General features: G+C 40.8%; 2 protein-coding genes across 2 annotated transcripts in view; one reads left to right on the top strand and one right to left on the bottom strand.

The window, feature by feature from the left end:
• Il5ra (interleukin 5 receptor subunit alpha) overlaps positions 1 to 12,988 on the top strand; it is a 34,826-nt gene extending 21,838 nt beyond the window's left edge. The window contains exons 9-11 of the mRNA XM_008854580.1: positions 8,160 to 8,253; positions 9,288 to 9,372; positions 12,902 to 12,988. Of these exons, the coding sequence (XP_008852802.1) occupies positions 8,160 to 8,253; positions 9,288 to 9,372; positions 12,902 to 12,988 (266 nt within the window). The remainder of the gene's footprint in view (positions 1 to 8,159; positions 8,254 to 9,287; positions 9,373 to 12,901) is intronic.
• A 10,276-nt stretch (positions 12,989 to 23,264) lies between these two features.
• Cntn4 (contactin 4) overlaps positions 23,265 to 25,288 on the bottom strand; it is a 1,122,320-nt gene continuing 1,120,296 nt past the window's right edge. The window contains exon 26 of the mRNA XM_008854554.1: positions 23,265 to 25,064. Coding sequence (XP_008852776.1) covers positions 24,964 to 25,064 — 101 coding nt within the window. The 3' untranslated portion in view covers positions 23,265 to 24,963. The remainder of the gene's footprint in view (positions 25,065 to 25,288) is intronic.

Raw genomic sequence — 25,288 nt, 5'->3', positions numbered from 1 at the left:
AAGTGACTCAGTTGCCGTCAAACAGCCAAGAAGTGGCTATTAATGTATAATTTTCTCAAATAAGTGACATATGAGCCAATTAGCAAATTAGAATAGATTAATGAATTAACCCATTGTAGCCCAAGGTTATTTAATAAAAAATGAGACATGGGGTAAGTTGGATTGATGCTGGAGTGGGACTAACCGGGGAGGCAGGTGCTGTAGTTGGCAAGGTCCCTGGTCTGTCCATCAGGCACAGGGATGCCGACAACAGAAGAGGCAGCAAGAGGACTCTCGATGTCTGTCTGCCTGAGATTTGCCTTTCAGTAGTACTCTTGCCCTGGGAGCTTTTTCAGAACATGGATTTAAAAAACAATAAATGGAAACAGAAGTTTCATTTTATCAGCGCTTGTTATCAACTACCATCATCAGCTGGCTTTTGCTTTAAGAGCTGAACTTCCCAATTTTCACATCTTTCTCCTTTTCAAACTTTAAGTTCCGGATTCTTCTGTTCCTTTGCTATCTTTGCTATCTCCTGTTTACTGCAAACTTTTGTTTTCTGGCTCCAGTCTCTCTGAAGTTTTTTGCTTTCCAATGTTTGTTGGTATCTTCTCTCCTCCACTCAGACGTTCAAATACCAAGTGTGAACCAAGCTATTATGAGAATGCTCCCAGGGTTCAGCCTTTGCCCTGGAAATGACAGTGTTGGCTGCATTTATCTATAGCTGTGTCTCCCATCAGGACCAGACCTGCTTTTGGTAGGAGCTTGGACCCACAATTCCAGGAATTACTCCTCAAGTGAACAATGGGGTTTGCAGTGATCTCACTTCAGGCTGTATTTGCAGGTCAGGATCTGTTTCTATACAATGGCACTATTAGATACCAGTGAGCATGCATTGTTAAAAAAGCTTTCTTCAGGCTTAAGATGCATGATACTTGTCCAAGAAAGCAGGGCAAAACTCAGTCACCCTGCTTTTCACTTCACAGCTAACAGAGGGCCTGCTGCACACTGGGGAAAAACCCTTCAGCAGTAAAGCATGCTGCTCATAGGAAGTCCTGGTTTTCACTTTCCTGTCACTGTGTAAGCCAGCATGCAGGGGTTCATAGCTCAGCAAAAAGCCAGTATGCAATGTAAGTGTGTGCTGGGATGGAAGGAAAAGGCTTTTTCCTTTGACTTGGTATTCATGACTGATGTGTGAGGCAATGTGAATGATGTGAATTTACCTGAGGCTCCCCAAACTGAAGAGATGGGGTCACCCAGGAGACCATCTAGTACATGCCTACATTGTGCCCAGGACCCCGGAGTTCCAGACCTGGCCCCCATCTTACTTCTGTGCCTACATTTTTCTCTGAGGTTTCTTTCTGTCTCATCTCTCACTCCTCTAATCCTTTCTTCTTAAATTCTCACATCTTGGAGAGAAAAGATTCAAGTCAGAAAAGGGAAGAAGAAAAGGAAGCATGGTAGAAGGACCTAACTTCACATTCTCTAGGCCTTACGAATGAATTCTGCCAATTCAAAAGCTTTCATGAAGAGATGGGAAGCTCTGGGTAAAGAGAGGCAAAAATTGCTTGGAAAGAAAAACCAGGTGGACCCAATAACATGAAAACCCCATGTAGGCCACCTATGACTGACTCTGGGCTTTTCTTTACAAATGGGGGATTTCAGCTGGATAAACACAGTAGCTGAGTCAAAGGGCTTCCTTTCAACCAGGCTTTTGTGGTTTCAAGGCTGGCTGAACTCTATGTGGCAATCCCCATTTATTCCTAGCATGAAGGCATGACTACCTTGGCCCCTTGGGTTGTTCCCCTATCTTGAAGGAAGGACAGCAATAAGCTTTCAAGTTCTGTCCCCTAACATCAAAAGCAGTTTTCAGGTGGGGCCTCTTCTCTTGTTGTCCATACCAACTTTCTGTAGATAACAACTTAGGCCTGGGCCTAAGCTAGGCAAGTTTATCTACAGAATCTAGAACATCTGCACAAATACCACTCTCCTATTATACAGCTGGGAAAACAGGTGTAGAGAAGTGAAGGATCTGCCCCAATACCCAAGACAGTAATCGGAGGACCTAGGCCTGGAACCCAGCAGCAGGACTAGATTTATGCTTGCTTCTTTATGCTGACTGATGTTCAACTGTCCCACTGGTTGTTCTAGGCATGGAGTATGAGGCTATGAGACAGACCATACTCAGACTGTAGTCTGCTGTCGGAAGTGGAAGTTCTGCTAGCTCTTGACCTGCTCAGCCTCCATGTAGGCCAAGCAGTGGGGACATTTACACTGATCTCTATAGACTGCTTTTGTCTAAGTACTCCATGCTGTACATAGTATTCAGAGAGTGTGTGAGGGGCTCCGTGGGTCTGTGTGTGATGTGTGAGTATGTGTGTGTGCTTGTTCATACATATGGGTGCAGACTTGTGTATATGCCACAGTGCACACATGGAGATCAGGGGATGACCTTTGAGTGTCAGTCCTAGCCTTTTTACCATGTTTGCGACAGGGTCTCTTTGCAGCTGTGTAAACAAGGCTAGCTGGCCTGCAAACTTCTAGAGATCCTTCAGTCTCTGTCTCCCATCCCCCTGTACGGAGGCACACTGGAATTATAGATCTTTGCAGTACTGTATCTGGCTGTTACATGGCTTCCGAATTCAGGTTGTTAGGCTTGTGCAGCAAGCACTTCTGCCCACTGAGCCATCTCTCCAGCCCAGTGTAACATTCACTGCAATTCAGATCCTTGACTATCCAGTGCCTTCTGACCACTCTCTTTCTGTCTGGAATATTGGAGCTTTGTGTCTCCTGTCCTGAGTTTACTTCTTGGCATTTCTGAGGATTCTGACAGGACCCCAGTTGTGGCCTTCCCTTGAGGACCTAGGAAAATTAACTTGATGCCTTTGTTCTGACATAGTATATTAAACTCAATCATAATTATCACATATTGATTAATCATCTGTTGGTACAGACGCTAAGAACTTTACATGTATTAGCTCATTCACTCCTAGTCCTAGTTTCAAAGCGGAAATAAAGTGAAACAAATACACTATTCAAGGAAGGTCACTTCAGGAGTAAGAGGCAGGACCAGGTCAAAAACCTTTCTATCCCTTGTCGTTTACTTCTATGGGCCACCTGTACCTTCTGCAGCAAGCATGCTGCCGCTACCGCAGCTTCATAGAAATAGGCTCAGCTCCTGTGAGGAGTTCTGGGTCTGTGGGAGTTCTGGAAAGCACATGGCTTGGTGCCGTGTGGGAAACCTGTAGAGGAGAAGGAAACTGTACTTCCCCATTCAGCTCCATCCACTCTGGTCCTGGTGGTCATGATGGCAACTCTGAGGCTTCTGATGAATTCTGACCATGCGCAAGATGTACGTGCACATGCGTATACTCAGTCTCCATTGCTTTGCTATGCTGGTCACTAGAACCCAGTTTCACCAGGTGAGCACAATTTTGTGTAATTTTGCAGTGGGTCTTGGATTGTTAGCTAGGTTTGATACTCTGAAACTGCATTTTGCTGGTCCTACCTTTTTCTCAGAGATTTCCCACAGGCCACTTGACAGCTGCCTTAGAAAGCTCACCCCCTGAAGGTTTGCTTTTGACTTGTGTTTGAATTGAGAACCTTTCATGAGTGACACCAGAACTTTACCCTCCAGCTAGAGGAAAGTCACAGGAAGCTAGTTAAACCCTGTGTCATACATTAATATATTGACACTCTTTTAATTACCCAGCCCTGTTGATGCCATTTGAACTTCCCCCACCACCTGCTGGCTTAAAAACACAGCAGGACTGCTTTATTTGAAGAGTCTCATCAATTTACTGATTAGTCCTTTTTGCTTGAAACCTATTGTTAAGCAGATGTCAGACTGAAAATCAATACAAAGCCCTGAAAGCACAAATGGTCTGTGGACAATTGTAGGCAGAGCAGGCCTCTGAATCAACTCTACCTCCTAAGTGCCATCAGGCCCAACAGAGAGCACAAAGCTAGAAGTGATGTGAGGGGGCTGCTATGGTGGCTAAAGGCAGTAAGAGAGAGGTTTAACTGAAAAGATTTTTGAAATCATGGTCAGAAGACAACGGTAACTGTTATCAGGGCCTGGCATATCAGGCCAGTGGGTGTTACACAGTTTGAACCACAGATGGAGTATGGGGCCATAGCATTTACAACACTGCTTGATCTTTTTATAGGACTTGAAGTTTTGCTGTTTGTCTTTTAACATAGTTGTAAATAGTCAAAAAGTGTGGCTAATGCTTATTAATGTCCTTTCCTCCTTTTTAAAGGCAGTGTCTCACTGTTCATCCTTGGCTGGTTTGGAACACACTATGTAGACCAAGATGACCTTGAACTTGTGATTACATGCCTGCCTCTGCCTCCTTAGTGCTGAATGAATGATAGACATGTACTACCATTCCTGGGTGTGCTAATGCCTACTTGTAATAGATATAAAACCATTTTTAAACAAGACAGACTTAGAGTTTTATAGATGTATTTGTCTTTTTAAATTATGTATATGCATGTGTGTCTGGATGTAGGTTTGTACACCTGCATCCAGTGCCAGTGGAGGTCAGAATTTAATATTGGATCCCGTGGAGCTGAAGTTACAGTTGATTGTGTGTTGCCAGTGTAGGTACTGGGAACTGAACTCAGGTCCTCTTCAAGAACCATATGAGCTAAGCCATCTCTCCAGCCCCAACTCAGGGTTTTAATAAAGTGATTTAGCTCCACCTATAGACTGGGAATATCAGGGAGTATTAGCAATCTGCAAAGCAGGAAATCTCAGTTAAAGAAGAGGCTTGGGAATGGACATCTGACAGTTGGGATTCAAATGAAACAAGCTTTCCCTGCAGAGAAGTACATCTAGCCATAATAAGGCATTGCTGAGAAGAAATTCTTATACTATGCTAAGTCCCAGCATACAGATAAATTAAGCCTCAGTTTTACAGATGAAGGGGAGTACACTGGGACTCCTACATCAGCCAGGTTTGGAGGACAGTCATTGGCCAATCCTGGGTCTTAATCCTGGCTTCCCCACTAATTAGCTGTGTGTTGTGAGTTGACATCTGCATAGCAGCCCCTGGCAGTATCTCTGTGAGACTTAGATTGGAGGTGTATGCTAGATAACACACTGTCTTGGCACTCAGAAAAGCACATATAAAAATGTGTCGAAAATAAGCTCTTAGTTCATTCTTGTGACTAATGGCTTTTATACTTCTTATTCTTTACGACTTTCAAAATTTCAGCAGTGAAAATGCACTACTTTTATGAAAACAGTTTTGTTAAAAGGACCTGAAATGAGGTGACATGAATAATATTAGAGAACGGCATGGACAAGGAAAGGATCTAGAAGATCCTGTGTTTTAACCAGGTGTAAGATAAGTATACAGAGCCCCAGAAAGGGGTGGGCCTGGAACCTAAGCCTCCAGGCCAAGCAAGGATAGATGCAGGAGACCGAAGCATGTGCCGTTACACTTATGATTGTACATAGTAATCATTTACATTGGGACTGTGAGGGGAGGAGGTTATGAAGACTGAGAAGAATCACTGTGCCTCTGAGGATTTGGGTTTGGGCCTTGGAAGAGCAGGGACTAAAGGGAGGAAATCAGTAAAAGTAATTTTTGGTTGTTTTCATTTCTTTTGCTTTTTTTTTTCAGAGTTGTTTTATTTTTATTTAGAATTTTCTAAAATGATTATGGGTACTAAAGAGTAAGGTGATTAAGTAAATATAGAGATTATAATACTATAATACTGCAAAGTTTCACACAGCATCACTACAATGTTACCACAATTTATTCCATAATTATTAGTAAATTGTTGTAGCTTTATCTGAATTTAGGAAAGTTTGGAGATAAAATTTTTGTTACTTTTTAACTTAGGTCTCAACATATAACTGAGTGGTCTCCAGCTCATCCTCCTCCTGCCTTGGCCACCAAGTGCTGGGATTATAGATGCACAGCACCTTGCCTGGCTGAAAATAGTTTTGACGTAATGAAGAACACAGATTTTATTTTGCCTGTGCTTGTGTCTGCAAAACACTCAAGTGGGTTTCAGCTGTGGGCATTTTATAATCCAGACCTAGAGCTACATGTTAGGATAGGACCAGTAAAAAAGGCTTTGGAGGTCTCATAGAATTAAAATATGAAGCTCTGACAAACTTTTCAACGTTCGAGGAACAGACTTAAAATAGAAAAAAGTTGCACTGAATCAAGAGATGCACTGAGAGGGGCCAGCTGAAACTTTAAAAGAGAGGGGAGTGCTGTGTAAGAATGGGAACATTTGAATCAAAGAGCCATGGCTCCACTTCCTGATGGGCTCCACTGTGAATAGTTTGGAATTCAGGAAGGAGATGGCAATGGGAGGTATGATGAAAGTATATTTATTACATCACATGTGAAAATGTCCCAGTGAAACCTGTTATTTGTACAGTTAATATATGCTAATAAAAATTTTTAAAGGATGAGGTGGGAATGTCTTTCAGTTGGCAGAGTGCTTGCCTAACACACACAGAGCCATGGGTTTCAGCTCCATCACCACATAAACTAGATGTGGTGAAGCACTCAGGAAGTGGAGGCAGGAGGATCAGAAGTTCAAGGTCATCTTTCATTAATATGAGAATTGGAAAAATAAAGTTGGGGAAGGAAACAAAAGCCTTTTGGATTAGGAAGACATTATCAGTGGCTTAAAAAGTAGTTTCCAAGGAAGGAAAATATAGCAGCCTTAGCCTTATTCAAGAGATCAGACCTGTGAAAGAAGGTATTTACTGATAGCTGGGGGAGATGGCAGAGCAGGGTCATAGCTTATTCACTATAAAGACTCTATGAATATTTGAAAGCAGAGAGGAAGAGATGAAGGAGGAGATTAATGCTTTGAGAAGGTAGAGGATATACCTAACTAAGGATGCTGAGGGAGGCAAGGAAGAGGAGACAAGGAGGGGCTAAAGCCTCTAGCCTAAGCCTGAAGACAGCTCTTGCCTGTGATTCTTCAGTGATTCTCAGTTTTGAGTGACTTCAAGTTTTTGGAAGTCTTAGAATATTTACAAGGGCTCAAAACATCCATTTACATGTATTTCATTTTTTACAAACAGAACACTGGCATACTGGGGATTGGAACCTTTTTCTCCTGTTGTGATGCAGTTTGAACTTCCCCACAGTACTTAGCACAGGTGACATTTGTTTGTTTTCCCCTGTTCTTCCCTGGTGGACTCTGAGCTGCACAATTGGAGATCTCACACTCACTCACTTAACCACTGCATCATAGGAACTTGTGTACCTGATAGGGGTCTAACATTTGCTAAATGGATAAATAAAAGAATGGATGAATCAGTGGGTTCTCTCCCCAAGAAAGGGAACTAATGCCTTATTCATGGCAATAATGGGATTCACATTTCCCTCTGAGTCAGGCAATTTAGCAAAAGCATTACTTCTCTAGGCATCCTTTAGGGGCTTTGGATTGTTCATGAGTGCATTCCTACTGCCTTTAAATACTCCCTGCCCCCACACTCGGATGTAAATTTTAAATCCTGCAGAAGAACCTGGCACTTGGATCAGATTAGGAGCAAATTAGAGAATAGGCTGGTATGCAAAAAGTCAAATAAATAAATAAATAAATAAAATCTTTCTGTGCTGACAATGACAATTTTCTTTTTCTTCCCCATTTGTGAAATGGGAGTCATGGGAAGAAGTTGCTTTGTGGATAATTATGATCACAAAGTATTTATTATAGACTCTGATGCCTGCTTTGGTAACTGTGATTTTTTTTTTTCCTATGTCCTCCAGAAGTTTCATTTCCAAGTAGGTGAAAAATTGTTTTACTGTACTGTAATGAGGTTATTGAGAACCCATGTGTTTTTGTAGCTTCTCCATTCAACAATCTTACTACTTGCCCAAAGCTCATAAGCTTTAGTATCTCAGTGGCACAGGGCATGGGTGGATACAAAATACTTGCTGGTTGGCTGAATTAATAATGCTTTACAATGGAAAGTGGTATCACTGTCATTCTTTCGTCTGCCCTTCACATCAGCTCTGTGTGACTGTGATCACCCACAGATGAGAAACTCAAGGCCCAGGAGGGGTCATTATTTGTCTTTACCTTGGTAGCACCCAGCACTTGTGACCCAAACCCAAGGGTTCTGCTGCCCTGTACCTCCTTGTTTCATCTTCCCTGGTTCTAACTTTGATTTCTTCCTCTTTCCCTTTCATCAGGAGGTGAGCAGAAGCCCTTGGCAGAATGGTTTCTCATCCTGCTTCCAGCCACCATCTGCTTCATCTTGTTAATTTTCTCACTCATCTGCAGAGTGTAGGTATTCTTTACCATTCAGGGGCTGCTGGGCTGGCAGGGTCAAAGCATTACATTTTCAGTCTGGCTTGTGTGTCCACAAGGGTTCTTGCTATCTGTGGGATTTACAGCATTTTGTTTCTGAATGGCTTTTCTGAGGCGAGAGAAGACAAAATCAAAACTAACATAAGGAACTAGTCAGGGTGTAGCACAGCCCTCAGGCACCACACTCTCCTTTTAGGATTTGTTGGCAATCTTTGACCTTTTGTGGAGGGTTTTGCCCTTGCATTTCCTTCACAGCTGCCAACTCAGAACTTGTTCACCTTTTCAACTCCTGCATGGAGTTTTTACATCTGTAAAAGAAGGCAGCCCACACAAGTCTGAAATCGCCACACAGCCTTCAAATATGGGCCTCGGTGCTGACCTTGGTCCGGCCTTCCGACTCCTGGTACAGAGTGCCTGACTTTCTTTAGGTCAATGCAGATTTTCCACAGGCCACACAGATTTTATATCCCATTTTATAGCCTGCAAATGGCCCAACCAACTCTCCATCCTTTCAGTCAGGCAAAGTCTTAGGGGAGGGCTGAAGAACATGTTCTGTGTTGGCCTGTTCACAGTTTAGGAAATAACTTTCATATTAAATGGCATTTGTTAAGATGCTATATTTACAGCATATCTATGGATGATGGATGGCAGTTCAATGAAAGAAGAAAAGAGAGGGAGGTCCATGAATTAGATAGTTGAGGAAGGAATGTTAGAGTGAACAATGAAAGTGAGAGAGAGGAAAGCACTGGGCATTTCACATTCATCTCCAGAAATTAGGTCTGTTAGCGAGTGTAGATGAGAAACAGCTACGAATTCCTGTTTCCTGAATCTCAGAAGCCAAACCACAGCTGTGCAGCACCCCAAGGTTTTCAGTGTTGTAGACAATTTAGAAGTCTTGATCAACAGAGAATGTGAATTTATCACACAGTTACTCATGGCAGTCAATTTCTAGAGTGTGAATTTAGGCAAGAGAGATGTTCACACTCACCCAGTTCCCTCACTGTTGTCAGGTGTCACTTATGGACCAAGTTGTTTCCACCAGTTCCAGTGCCAAAGAATAACATCAAAGATCTCTTAGTGGTGACCAACTGTGAGGTAATGTTGAGAGATTCTAAGAGCTGTCCTAACTGTCCAGGGATGAGTATCAGTCTCTCGCTTTATGTCTGCATAGATGTATATTAATCTCTCTCTCTCTGTATACACACACACACACACATACACACACACACACACACATACACATACACACACACACACGGCCATATATGTTGTTGGAAAAGATTTTGTTCAATGATAAGTGCCCTTGTCAGTTAAACTTGCACACACACACACACACACACATACACACACACACACACACACACACGGCCATGTATGTTGTTGGAAAAGATTTTGTTCAATGACAAGTGCCCTTGTCAGTTAAACTTGAACTTAAATTTCATATCCACCATCTCTCAGCTGATCACTGGCACTTCCTTCAGTTCTAGGACTCTCAAGTGACTTTTCTGTACATAAGAGGTACATTTGAGATTCTGGCAAAACAAAATTATCATGACTACTATAACTTTATTGTAAACCTTGACAATGTGTAGACCTTCAAAAGTGATTTTGTTTTTCCCAAAGTTGTTTTGATTATTTTGTCTTTTATCACATACATTTTAGAGCCAGCGTGTCAGCTTTTACAAAAAGGGGGTGGGGAGGCAGGCACCTGGAAGTTGAGTTGGACTGAGGTGAATGATGCATTAATTTTGGGGGAAAGTGACATCTTAACAATATTGACAGCATCTCACTTAGCGTAATTAGGTATTTAGTTTCTATCTGCAGTGTTTATGATTTTCTGTGTGCAGTTACTGCACTTTGTCAACTTTATCTTTCCATTGAATAATTATTTAGATAAAGGAAAGCACACTGTTCCTAAAAAGAGCCAGAAAATATACATTTTAAGGTTGAATGGTTTGTCATTAAGAATATATCCATAGAAAAACGAGTAAGCATGGCTGTGTTCCAATAAAACTTTATATACAAAAGCAGGCAGTAGACCACATTAGTCTGTGATTTGCTGACATCCAATTTAGGCAGAGAATTTTCCTAACAAACTTAGAACTTTCTCCAATGTAAGTGACTGGACCATCTGGTAGCTGGTTGGGAAAGACAGGGGTTGATGAAAAACTCACCAAAATGATTAATTTCAACAAACTCCAAAATTTCTTTAGAGTTGGCAATTTGAGGGTTTGGAATGACTTACAGATAGTAGGGACCTAAGCCACTGAGGCAAGGAATGAAGGCCAGCCAGCTTGTCCCACTGCCCTGGGATGAATCTTTGTATTCTCCTCCACTGAAGAACAGTCCTTCTGTTCTCACTTACCCATAGCTCTTTGGGAAGGGGAGGCCCTGTGTGAATCCACCTTGGCTCATCTGGATATACACTGCCAATTCCTCTTTGTTGTAGCAGAGAAAATCACACTGGAGTTAAACATGACACTGCAGTCATTTGCTCTGTTCTCTTAATGGACAATTTTAAGACTGATATCTAATTTCCCTACAGAGCTCCAAAAGATTCTGTTAATATTCTAGGACTGGTGAAAGAAACTGGCTTAAGAGCTTACTGTCTAAGCTTCTGGTTTGTTGTTAATTAAAATCAAGTCATGTGTGTAGAATAAGGACTTGGGGTAGACAAGCTGGTTTCAGAACATGTGGAGGATTAATGTCAGCATTGCCTGGCTTCTCAGGACAGCTTACTCTCTCATCCCATTGCAGAGTTTTACATGAAAACAAATGGAGAAGAGAGAGGAAGAAAGAGGGAGCGAGAGGCAGAGAGAACAAAAGACTCAGAAAATGAAGTATGACACGGTGTTCTCAGCACTAGGCCCAAAGTTTGAACCTGAGAGAGAATGTGAACAACCACAAAGCTAAGCACATTTGGGCCATGTGCAGCAGTGCCCCAGCCTCTCCCTCATTCTACTCCCAGGGACCCAACAGAGGGAAAAGGGGACCCATCTGTGCCTTTGATGGTGACCCCTGGAGAGCATCTCGTGTGTGAAAAAAGAAATTCTCTATGTCCAGAGTTGTCCTTTAGTGGTAATGGTGTGAAACCGGTTGAGCACCCACTGTGGATGCCAAAGCCTGTGATGCTCACTCAAGTTCTTGATGTAAAGGGGCACAGTATGAGCTGAGACCTTACACATCCTGCCCTACATTGTAATCTCTCAAGATTACTTCTAATAAGTAATACAATGTACATGCTATGTGGGTGGCAATCACACTGCATAGTTTAGGGAATAATAACAAGAAAGCAGAGCAGTTATATGAATCCACAGGTGCAAAATAGTGATTTGGGAGCTGACTGTTACTTGCACCTCCAGGCTTGGTGTGGGTGTTCAAAGTCACAGGATGTGGAAGGTACTGGCAATCCCAGAGCTCCTGTTAAGCAAGATTTTGTTTCTTCAGACCTCAACTTAGAAATTATTTTATGACATCCAGTAGGCAGTAAAAAAGATTTTTAAAAATCATACCCTGAGCTTTGACAATTTCAGAAACTAGTTTCTATTGCTTTTGGGTTTTGTACTGGTAACCAGAGAAATAATGTGCATAAGGCAGGGCCCATGTCTGTTGTGCTCCTCAGGTTGTACCCAATGGGCAGGACAGTATCTAGGGTAGAGTAGGTGTTTAAAATATGTTTAGATAAGTAATGAGGGAAATAATATGATCTCTCATAGGTAATATTTTTATTACACATTTCCTAATTATTACTAACATCATTTGTTATAGGCAAAATTAGAGAAAACAAAAGCTCCAATTTTCTAGAATCTTTCAGTTTGGGGATACAGGGCCTCATGTACCTAGGGCTGGCCTCAAACTTGCTATTTACAGGGCCTCATGTACCTAGGGCTGGCCTCAAACTTGCTATTTACCTGAGGATGATCTTGAACTTTTGATCTTCTGGAATTATAGGCATGCACGGCCACACCTGGTTTATGTCATGCTGGGAGTTGCAACGAGGGCTTTTTACATGCCATGCAAGCACTCTACCAACTGAAGTAGAGCTTCATTGTCAAATTAGTTAGAATATTGTTGAAAACTGTGAATGAAATAGGATGTAACCATTGAAAATGATCAAGTCAAGCTGTGGGTGTAGTTCAGGGGTAGTATACCTGCCTAATATGTGCAAGACATTGGGTTTCTTCTCCAGTTCCACTTCCCTCCTACACACACACACACACAGAGAGAGAGAGAGAGAAACAAAAATAATTTCAAGTATTATATGATGTTACAAAAAGTAAATTCACACAGCTGTGTAATTTATACTGAGGGTCTATCTCAGTAGCACACCTCATGCATTGCATGCACAAGACCCTAGGGTGGATCCCAGCACCAAAATAATAGATAAAGCTGTGCATCCCTATTATTTCATTATAAAAGTAAAGAAACTTTATGCCTACCAAAAAGGCTGAGGAGAAGCATTGGGATATGTTTGGGAAATAGGTTATAGATTTTTTTTTCTTCCTCCCCCTTTAGCTTTGATATTTTCCTCAACATTTACAATTTTGCTTAAAACCAATTGTAAAGAATTAAAGTATATGAGCTATTCTCTAAAAGATATGTAAAGATTTTTTTTTCCTTGCAGAAAACTGGTTCCAATGAAACAGAAGTTGAAATCATAAGTTATGTGAAAGAGCCTGGATTTGAGATCTTTGAAAATTCCATGTTTTGAGGGTCACTGTGGCATTCTCAAAGGAACTCATGCACATAACTGAGTGACAAGAACAAGGACTCTGTGTCTGTCAGTGAGAAAGTATTCGAAATGTACTGAACGCTCCATTTGGTTGCAAAGCAATGCATCCAGACTCTTGAGTCTTGACTCAAACTGTACATGTTTCTTGAAAACCTCCTTGTTCACAGCAAGGTAGCAGATCTGTTTGAGCATGCTGCCATATTTTCTGCCACACACTCTGAAAAGCAGCCCTTCCTCATGCCTGCCAATCTTTGCAGTTTGCCTGACTTAATTCAAAGTTTTTGCACAAGAGACACTTTCTAAAGCTAATGGCACATGCGTTTACTTCCGGGAGTGTCAGCTTGGCTGTTTCTATTGCCAGTAGAAGCGCTCAGCTAAACTCTTAGGAAGAGGCATTTTGCACCCTTCTGGAGTGAACCTGGATTCAGGAGCCAGGTATGGAGTATGTGTATGTACCTATAATTCCAGTCTTGGGAGACAGAGGTAGGAGGCTCTGGGTGTTGCTGGCTAGGCAGTTTGGTCAAATTGGTGAGCTCTAGGTTCAGTGAGAGATTCTGTCACAAAATGTACGGGGGAGAATGACTGGGGAGAGCACCTGACACTGACTTCTGGCCTACACACACATACACATGCACACACATGAACAAATGAACATTGCCCCCTTTTGAAAAAGAGGGCAGGATTTTGCTCAAGGATTATATTCTTCAAGGCATCTGGTACTCTGGAAATATGCTGAGAAAGAGATTGAGCGTATCTCTGCTGTGAAGGTGATAGCTGGGCCAAGAATGAACTTCTTGAAGAGATGTTTGCTGCCAGAGCCTGCATAGCAAATCATTGATCAACTAGTGCCCAATCAGCCCTATTCACTTAAGTTAGAAAGGGCACCTATAATCCCTCCAATTAAACATTACAACCTGTATAGAAAAACATGTTCATATATGAGTCTATATCTACAGGGCTCTGTGTTGGGCAGTGGGCTTCACGTAGAACCAAGCATAGCTATGTCCCAGAAGGAGGACCAGTGAGTTATAACAGGGACCTTGATAGTGTTGATTTTACATAGCTTTGGGTCAAAGAGCTTGAGACAAGTTAGGGAGGCAAGAGTGCTCGGAATCCCATCATGGTCTATACAAGCTTTCTGGAGCTGGTTTAGTCAGGTTTGATACTCCAAGGTGGGAGTGGGGCACGATGAGTACCATGTACTTCAGGCAAGACTTTTCCAATTAGCCTACGGTCATGCGCTGTAAGTTACGAAAAGTTGTGCCAAGAATGAAAGATACAACACTCATGACATCTGTCAAAGTCTGATCATTTCCCAAGGGTCAGAGTGCTATACCAGATACTTGACACCTCCTTTCTGGTCTTAACGAGCCTGCACTAGGTCATGGATTGCTGCCCACATGCTAAAGACACAGTAACTGGGGCTGAGAAAAGTCATTAACCAGAAAAGGGTTTAGTGATGAGCTGATTATCAGGCCCAGGGGATCCCAGTAATACAGAGGAGACTGAAGTTTGCTTTAGGGGTGGGGCCAGGATGGCCAAGTTCCATAGAAGTGTTATAATAATGGGAAAAATGTTTGCTCATCCACTGTCCCAGAAGCTCTGTGAATGGTGCTCAAGAACTTATATTTATAATAAACACTGGTCTGACTGAGCAGGTTTGGGGTAGAGTCAAGAATCTGCATGGTCAACAAATCTCAGGTGATGCCAATACTGCTGGTCTGCAGACCACACTGATCATTTCTTTCGAGCATCACAACTTGAAAGCCATCTGTTGAAGGAGTAAGAAGTGGGAACAATCAGTCAAAAGGCTGAGTTCCCTGTCTCTTGTCTTGCAAAGAAGAATCTAGAAACAGCACTTTTGAAACCACCACTACCTAGGAGGCTAGACCAGAAGAAGGAGCTGGGGAGCTGCCCCCATACGAAGCTAGTTGTTCATTTTTTGGTGTAGTCCTCACTTTAGAGCACCACCCTAGACCTCAGCAGCCAGCAATGCCCTAGGCTCCAGAGACCTCCTGCCCCCATTCCAATGGGTACTACCATTTAACTCTGGTTTGATGTAAAAAGCAATACAAAGCAGCTCACGTGGCCTTCTTAGTGAGTTGTGAACTTACTCTTCCTCATTCTTGGCTAGTGGCACTCAACCATTCTTTGAAAATATAGATCCAACATTACTTCCTCTATGAGGGCTTCAAAATCTTGGTAGATGATACCTCTGGATTCTCATTGTGAGCTTTGAGTACTGAAATATGTACCAAATAGTTGACTGCCTCCCTGTTTGACCATGAGCTCCAGGAGTGTGTGTGGCATGAATGTGAAATTAATTTTTTTATCTTCAGAGTCTATAACAGTACCTAACCCCTAAGAACTAGAAATGCCTAGTGAGCGGTCTGAAGTTCTCCCAGCTCTAAAACAGCACTTTTCATGTGTTTAAAATTCAACTGTATTCAGTAGAGATTATCAAGACCTATGTGGAGAGAAAGACAGGTGTCCAATGAGAATGTAATTGGAAGCAGCCAGCTGATACCTACAGGCTGATGGAACCTGAGGTCACAGGACTGGCTCCTACGTGCATAGGATGGAGACTGACTTTCCTTCTAGATCTTTCATAGCCATAGAATCCAAACAAACACTGGTTCACCAAGACATCCTTTGCAAGCAATACTTTATTCCAGTCCCTTTCCTTGGCACTTGGAATTCATGCAGAGTAACATAAGAGGAGTTTGAAGAGACTAGGGGATGAAGCTCCCCGACCTGAGCCTCATTGAGCTGCCTTGGGCCAATACTATTTATACTGGCTGGGGAAGAGCCCATGAGGGCAAAGAACTTCTTGATTAAAAATCCAAACGTTTCATGTTGAGTCTTGTATTTGTCAGGACCATCTGTTGGTAGAATGAATAAATCTTAGGTGCTAATTTGTTAAGGAAAAGGTAGATAAGTAGAGGTGAGAACAGAGAACTAAAAACAACCTTCGGTGGCTTGAGCAAAGGTGAAAAGCCTAATTAAAAGGCCCTTGTGCCACCCCAAGGAGCTTTGTGACAATGACTATGGTGCTAGTCCTGCTTCCGGAGCCCATAAATCGAGTTCCAGGATGAAAACGTTTTCTTTTAGAAATCATATTGAACAATGACAATCTTGACTTTTCTCAGTGTCATGCTGGGTTAGGTGATGGATGTGAATGTAAATGTGGCTTGAAATAAACTTTTTATCATAAGTAACTAAGGGTCTTGTCTAAGTCTGCATAATCAAGAGAGGAATATTTCTTAATTTTTCCCCTTAAACATTTCCCTTCTCTGTCCCCACTATTGCTATCACTGTCTCTCAGCTAAGACTGCAGCAGCCTTGCAACTGATTTTCTGACCTCCAGGATGCCATCTCTGTTAAAGGCATATCTGCCTGCATCAATCACCCTGTCCAAAACCCTCAAAAAATGCTTCATCAAACTAAAACTCATCTAAACAAGAGGTCCACTATTACCTGGCTTCTCAGGAGCTCTCCAGTCACACGCTAGTTTCTGTGAGCACCCTGCTACTTCCCCTCTCCCTTCCATGATTACTTAAGCTTTCTTCAGTGGGAAAAAAACCTCATCTTTTTACCATCTCGTCAACCTTCTAACATTTGACTCTTGGTTACCTCAAAGTTCATTTAATTTCCAATTTGAACAAAGTGTCCCAGGTACCTTCTGTGTAATTCTTACATCATTCACAATTTTGTTTCTCATCTATTGTGTAAGCACTCTGAGGTCAAGAACGGTTTCTTGTGTACCTTTGTTTATTATGCAAGCCCTCAGTAGTACTGGAACTAACTGGCTGCTGAGCTGAGCAAGACAAAAGAAATGGAAGCAGATTCCTTCAATGTGCTTCAGATTAGAAACCAGCACCCAGCTGAGGTACTTAGACCTCTAACTCAGCTTGCACCAGATATGAAACAACGAAGTAAGAACTGTCAGTTGACATCACTTTGGAAGCACCTCCCGTGATCTCTGCAGTCAGTCGGCTGTTGGTGCCACCGCACCTGCACACTTAGCGCACCTATGCGCACTGAGCACTTGCTCCAGCCTTGCCAGCCATTTTGGTCATCTCCATACGTGGTGTCAATAGCAACACCAAGAAGCCCACATGCATTGTGTTGAAATTCTCGTGTATTTTTATTTTTCAGCATCAAGATGTTATTAGGTTCATTTCCTTTGTTAAAAGTAAAAACAAAGTGTCCCTCTCAGGTGATAGTTAGCACATAAACCTGGGTGGATGGGAGAGTTAAAAAAGGAAAACAATAAAGTGTGGGTAGTTTAAAGGCCACGTAGCTTCTTAGAGGTCTGGAATGTAGGCAGTAAATACTCTCTGAGATTTTATGGTCTCCATTGCAGCTGCTCTTTATAGTACAAGGAGCAAGTGGTTGCAGTCTATCATTTACTTACAAAAATGGACAAATGGGATAGATTTCGCAGTTGGGCTAGTAGTTACCTGTACATAACTTAATGATCCAAAATATATTACTTTCAAGGGTGCTGTTCATTTCCTGTTTGTTTGAAAAACAACCAATTTGAGAAAATGTTTAATTAAATAATAAAATGTACCATTCTGTCGTGAGTCCACTGGTGAAAAATTGTTGTTTGCCTGAACTTAGCCTTGCTATTAATTGGTTTTGCTTGAAACAGGAGCAGAACTTTTGTTCCTATTTTTAATCTGTCTACATTTTTGGGCTGTATTTTAAATACATGTATGTTCTGGTCTTTTCCAATAAGCTATAAGGAGAGCAGCCTCATCCTGTTTGTCTCAGTTTCTCCAATGCCCAGCCCATGTGGCATACAAGAAGAGTCCAACTCTTGATTACTCAATAAGAGGAACACTTGTGCCAGTTAAATTTGCTAGTCATTTGGTGTCAGATAGTTTGTCCTAAAGATGGGTAAATACTGTATCAGTTACATAAATTCCCAACTAGTATAGAGTAGCTTATTTTCTTGGCAAGAAGATCATTTTTATAACTCTGAAATATTTCTGTCATTTTCTCCACTCCTTTTTAAAAATCTCATTGTTATATATACTTTGCTTTGAAACAATCTTTTTGTCTTAATATCCTTTTGAGGACAGCTCTAAGAGGAACATCATCCACCAGTCCTGGCTCTCAGGAAACACACACACACACACACACACACACACACACACACACACACACACACCCATCTAAAGAAAGAGGGAAGGAACACTGAACCAGACTTAAATCAGTAAGCCCCATGTTTCAAGCTCAGAGCAATTAATCCTCAGACATCAGCAAGACCCTGAAATTTTGAACTTAAAAAATAATGACTTTATTAAAGGAAATGTACATCTTCCTCACTGCACAGGACTACAAGATTTAGCATACAGAGGAGGACCCATCAAATTTGAATTTCAAAGAAATATTGTATGGGACATATGCTCAAAAAAAGTACACATTTGTTCTCTCTGATATCCAAGTTTAACTGGCCATTCATATTTTATTTGACAACCCTGAATTTGGCAGTATTGGAATGACAGCTTAAAGGTTAAAGACTGGTGCTACAAATCAGAGTTCAAAACAATTTGCAATAAAAGAAAGAGAAACAGTCTACTTTGAAATAAAGAAATCACCACACACAACCCATATGGAATCTCTCTGCAGGAATTGTGTCTGGGAGCTAGTTCAAGCCCTGCTCAATTTCCACACTCAACTACAACCTCCTAGATGCTTGCTACCTCCTCCCTTACCTGTCTGTCTGTCTGTCTGACTGTCGGTCTGACTGTCTCAATAAAAGAAAGAGAAACAGTCTACTTTGAAATAAAGAAATCACCACACACAACCCATATGGAATCTCTCTGCAGGAATTGTGTCTGGGAGCTAGTTCAAGCCCTGCTCAATTTCCACACTCAACTAGAACCTCCTAGATGCTTGCTACCTCCTCCCTTACCTGTCTGTCTGTCTGTCTGACTGTCGGTCTGACTGACTGTCGGTCTATCTAGTCACTCACCCATCTATCATCTATACATGGATACATAAATCTAGTGTTTAGAAGGGTCTCTAGAGCCTTGTCACAAGCATCTGAATTCCTGGCCTCTGCTTAGCTATTGGAGGTAGGGCATATCTCCGAACCTCTCAGCACCACTTCTCCATGTATAAAATAGGGATCACCAGGCTTATCTGCACCAAGACTCGCCATGAGCACTGTTAACTATTGTTATCATTGCATTTCTCTCTGTTGTCACAATATGCTGTTCCAGGTTTCTTGGCTTTCCCATGTATATTCCTCCTGTGCCTATATTATTGCCTGGTGTAGAATGTTGCTAACAGTCCTCTGCTGAATAAGTCAAACTACTTAATGGGCTTTATCCTCTCCTGCACTTTTGGATAGTTCTGTCCTGGACTTGCCCTGTCCAGAATTTCCTCATACCCAATCCTCACCTCAGACATCCTTTCCTCTCATCTCAACCTCTTGCTGACTCAGTGTCCTGCACTTTCCTCTAGCTGAACGTAAGGTCTAGTTTCTGACTCCAACCTATCTTCTCTTCTCAGGAGGCAGAGGTTGGAAGATCTCTGGGAGATTGGGGATAGCCTGGGCTACATAGTAAGTTACAGGTTATCTGGGACTATGGGAAGACCCTGTCTCAGAAAACAAAAATAAACCAAAAGCTTATGTCTAGCCCTGGCTTTCTAATGGTCTGTGTTGCTTTGGTCTCCTGGAATTATCTCTTCGCTTTCATTTCATTAATGAAAAAGGTGAAATTTGTACCTTTTCCTTCTTTAGTGTGAACAACACTTTGAAAACCATAAAAATCAAAGATATTACTATTTGTTCATTAAAATGCCAAGATATATTTCTATCCAGTCATAATTTGTGTTATTCCTAACAAGTGGAAAGACTATATAGAGAAGGCCGAGTTGAGAGAGATTGTAGATGTCATGTTTAATCATATCCATATTAAGCACCTCAGCCTTACAGTTTCTAAACCCTCAGATCTATCATGTGGTTAACCTTTTTTTTTAAAAAAAAGGATTTTGTGTGTATGATCTGTGTGATTAGAGCTCTGTTAATCTCCATCTGACCATAACCGTGAGGATAAAGAATAGAGGCCAGTTTTGTTTGAACGATGGACTTGGTTATTATTGTATTTTACCCTTGAATTGTGGACTTGGAACACTTCATCTACATGGCCCATTTATCACAAGGGTTAAAGGGGATCTTCCTACAAAATGGACTTTCACAGACTGATCACACTTTAGCTGATCACATGAAACAGCAACCGATATGCTCATCCTTTGACTCAAATAAGTGAAAATGGTTTAAATACTACTTGCAGAGAGATGGCTGGCTATCAAGAATAAATACTGATCACATGCCTGGAAGAAAAAGGACAGCTCAGTACAATATGCACTGAAAGTACAACAAGATCACTGAAAGTGATCTTCTGGAACACCTGGCATCTGAATGAAGAACCTACTGCCTACCTTCTTTTAGGTCAATATTAATTTCAATATTCATATTAGTATATATCCTATTATTGTATCAAGATGGTTATATATAAATATGTACAGTAAAAAAGATTTAAATAAAAGGCCATAGTAAATGAACCAGTGGAATTTAACTACTTTATACTTGCAGTTTTTATGTCCCTGGAGAAAAGCAATAACTAATTTATAAAAATAAATCACTACTGTTCACGGTATGGTGTCACACGCCTTTAGTCCCAGTACTCAGGAGGCAGAGGCAGGTGGATCTCTGTGAAACTGAGGGCAGCCTGGTCTATATAGCAAGTTCCAGGCCAACAGGGGCTACAGAGAGACCCTGTCTCATAAACAAAACAAAACATCACTACTACCACTAATAGCAATAATAATAATCACTAATGTTTGCAAAGTCATGCATTTAGAGCATCATAAACTTTATCCTATGTAAAAAGTGGCAGTTGTCAGAAGTTATAATGTTGAACACATATTCTTAGCCTTTGGGTTAGGCTGCCTTTGTAAGGCTCTAGTGGCTGGCATTTTCTGATGGAATAATATTGGTATGTCCATAATTTCACTAAAGAGCCTTAATTTTAAAGGTATATATTTCAAATCACTTGGGTTAACCACATTCTCAGCAAGAGCTCAGTACTACTTTTCACAACTGGAAAATACAATCAAGCTTTGAAGGCTGATGCGAATGGGGGAGGAGAGTAGCAGTCTTAGTCTAGTACAATTAAAAGATTCACCTGTTGGATGATATTACACTAAATTCCATGACATTTAGTAGTTAATTATGGGCCACTTGTATAAGAAACATTCCTTGAGCATATTAGTTGCAAGGCAGGGGATGTACGAGAGATTGGGAAAAGGTTAACTGGATTTAAATACCCTCCTTGATGTAAATACCAACATTTTGGTGGAGGAATAGCTCAATCATTCTGTTTCATGATAAAAAGTTCCTGGAGCCTTCTACCTCATAGGCTGGAGGAATTCGGTGCTTACCTGAGAAACGAAGTTTATCATCCATGTCATCTACACACACAGAAAGCTGCTGCTGTGTACATAGAGTGTGTGGGCTCTCTAAAAGCTAGTTACACAGAAAGAATTCAATTATATGTCAGAATAGAATGCTCTTTTATACAACTAAATTACAGGTAGATGACACACGAAAGAGGCAAAGGTCAAGAACTTGAAAAGGTTAAATAAAGCAAACTTCCCCTGGGGGAAACATCTCAAGCAGTGACATATTCCACCTAGGTATGTGACTTGGACTTAGTGCTTGGGACGTTCCCTTGGTTGACTGTCCATAGAGAATTTGTTGTTTAGTCTCCCGGTACCTATTCTTTCACCCTCTAGAAACATTCCAGTCTGAGCACATTCTCCCTCGTCATGCATGCTGCTTTGGTGTAAGCAAGGTGCTCTGGCTGTATGACCCACATTGATGAGACACTCCCTAAAGAGTTTGTATATTGAGCAAAGTGGCATCAAAACCAGAAATTTTGTTTATCCCCCAAACTGCACAGCAAAAAGCCTTTGCAAGGTTCCTGCAGTCTGGACACAGAGTTGGTCCAATTCTTAGCCTCATCAAGATTTGGACCTCAGGTGTTTCCTAGGCTCCTCTGATGACTGCATGATGCTACTTAGTTCCTTTCTGTTTACTTAGGAGAATTGTTTCTGTTGCTTTCAAACAATGGGCCCAACCTGTAACAACCATGGAAGTCAACAAATCATAGAAGCTTTGGTGAAGGTGCCTATGAGGCATTTGCTAAAACTTTTCAGTTCAATCAGAGTAACTCAGAAACTCATTATCAGATGATAAAGCTGAGAGGTGAAAGGAGTTCATCAAAGCATCACATTAGAAGACACTAGCACTTTCCAGCACATCACAGAAGCTGTGACACAGTCTTCCCTGCTTGGTTTGCTATAGCACACAGGCGGGCAACTGATGCAAAATGCTACTTCAAAGACCCCTTCAATCAATTCATCAATGAGTATTTATTGCAAGGCACTGTGCTAGGCACTATGGAGAGTACATGGAAGAGAAGACCAATGTCCCTGCCCTCAAGGAGCTTACAATCTAGTTGGGAAGACAAGGTATACATACAAGGAATAGTAAGTAACAATACAGGACTTAGGTTCAAATGCAAGATAACAGTACAAGAGATTTCCAAAAGTTGTACCCAACTAAATACTAAATGAAGGGGGGTTGCAGAAAATTCAGAGGGAGGACATCACAAGGCTGGGAAAGTGGGAAGACCTCACAGATGAGCTGGGGTGTTGGAGATGCCTTAGAATAATCAATATTTGGGTGGGAGAGTGAAGAGGGCATTTGAAGGAGGAGCAGCCATGAGACCAAAAGGCACAAAGGTGAGACCAAAAGCAAGCAGTGTTCGGGGACCAGGAAGGGTCAGTGTGGCTGTATATAGGGTTAAAGGATTTTAGACTAGGAAGGGCCTTACGTGCTTAACTTTAGATTTTATCATTTTGGCAATGCATGGGGAAAACAGATATGCTTATGTAAAATATAGAAAAGACTTGGCTAACCAAGAGAAAATATTCAAGTCTGATCTTCAGAACCTTTATTACTAGACTTTGACCCTCTATGTTTCCAAAGAGGATTTGAAATGGTGTCCTTAAAGTTGTCAGTTCCAAAGGGATAGCTCTGGGACATCTAGCTTTGGGCCATGGCTAGAGGCTTCTGCATCCCTCTATGATCCCAACTATAACTAGCACAAGGGTAAGCTAACAAATTCCCTGACAGGCAGGCAGGAAAAATGCTTCCAGAAGACAAGTATCTTTACAAATAACAGAATATTTATTAACAATACCTTTAAAAAAGATTACATATGCTAGATCACTGGTAAATGTCATTTACACTGGGGTTGGGAACTACCTAGGGTATCATTTTTTCATTCATTTTATTATTTTGTTGATTTTTTTGTGTGTGATTTTAAATTGTATTTTAACATAGAAGTAACCATAGTCAAACTAGGAAAGAACACAGCTGAAATACTGACAATATATTTTCCCTGTTACCAGCCTAATTTTTACACGAACGGACTCCTGATTATGACTTTATTGGATAAATATAACTAGCAGTTTGAAAAGGTATGTTATTTGTAAGCAAAAATGTCAAATTACAGGCAAATGTGAGCTCTCCAAGAAAGAAGAAAAAGGTGACTGCATGTTTGCCTGTGAAAATCTTTATAGAAAATCTCATTGCCCTTTCTAGTCCACCAGTGTCTGCTTACAAAACCTCCCCCATCATAACAAATAGTTCTCATCATAAGAATAAGGTTCTGTTGATATTGTCATTTTTAAATTGTGATTTTAAGATTTAGAACAGAAAGCTTATAAAGCATTTAGGCTACCTATCATAAAACAGGAGAGTCATCAAGATATCATACATTCGTACTACTAATATTTTATAGAATCATATGAAAAATTCTTTGTAGCAACTATTTGCTGAAAGAGGAGAAATCTTCCAAATTCCATATGTGACTGTAATTCAAAAAAAGGGCTCTATTATCACAGAGATACATGTGTTAGCTGTAAGAAATTTTGAAAAGAAATTATAAATCCATTGACAGAATTACTTTTTTAAAATTTACATTCAAAACAGATATATTTAAAGATAGTAAAATTATGTTTTATGCTTCGAAAGACTTGGCTGACTATAGTAACTTTGATCTATGTTACTACAGGACATGTAACTTCAAATCCAATGCCTAAGATAATGCTACCACAAAGACAATGCTCAAAGGAACTCTTACCGTACAATGCTAAAGTCAGGGGTGGGAGTATTGCACAGGTGCCTCTTAGGCTGGAAGTTTAACTTTTGAGATTTCTTTAGCCATTCCTGAAACCATCTCAAGTTGTGTTGAACAATAAAATTCACAACAGGGTAGGAAAACATATTGTATATGTCAAAAGAACTTGATTCAATGCATTAACCATCCAAGGAGTAATTTATATACACAGTCTTGAGTTACAGACCAAGAGTCTCCAGCTGTTTTGTCACTAGATCCTTGTAAAACTATACAAGTCATTTGCAATTCATTTACCAAGATAAGTCTCAAACTCTGTCTTTAAAGGAACTAGTCTGAAATCATAATTGTATGGTTGTGTTGCCCAGAGCATTTTACAGCAGAGGAAAAAAAATCAATATCTACATTATATGTTAACTTTAAAAAATTCTATAAAACACTAAATATATAATAAAAATATGCATATAAGGACATATGTAAACTGCTTTGGTAACATCATATTACAGATGTCTTCAGTGCATTGCAGAGTTTCCAAAGAAACTTCAGACAAAGCTAGATTTGCTTTGAGGAAGTACTGTATAATGCCATTCCTAAAGAAGCAAAAGACATTTTTTTCCAGTAATAAGATGTACTTGAACAACAATATTACTTAGTACTGGGTGTCTTCAAAACAACTAGCTAAATGTTGCTTATATTATAAATAGCAAGTCTTTTAGATGACTTTTGTCATAAACTGGACCTGGCTGTGAGGGAAATCATTATTGTGCTGATGGCTGACAGCGTACATGCATTTGAGGTGGAAGCTCCGGATCCTCTTGCGTAGGAGTCTGAAAAGAGAGAACAAATTCCTTTAGAAGGACCTGCCTTATCCTGACTACAAAAGGAAGAGATGCTACAACTGAGTTTACCAATACAGTAGGACTGCCTGGGTTCTACAGAATTGGTTCTGCTGTCTGCTTGTCATCTATGTATCTATATATCTATCTATGTATATATCTTTGTATCTATCTATCTATCTATCTATCTATCTATGTATATATCTTTGTATCTA

This window comes from Nannospalax galili, unplaced genomic scaffold (genome assembly GCF_000622305.1).
Source record: "Nannospalax galili isolate Female #2095 unplaced genomic scaffold, S.galili_v1.0 scaffold846, whole genome shotgun sequence".
Classification (NCBI taxonomy): Eukaryota; Metazoa; Chordata; class Mammalia; order Rodentia; family Spalacidae; genus Nannospalax; species Nannospalax galili.
This window is presented reverse-complemented; position numbering and strand designations above follow the sequence as displayed.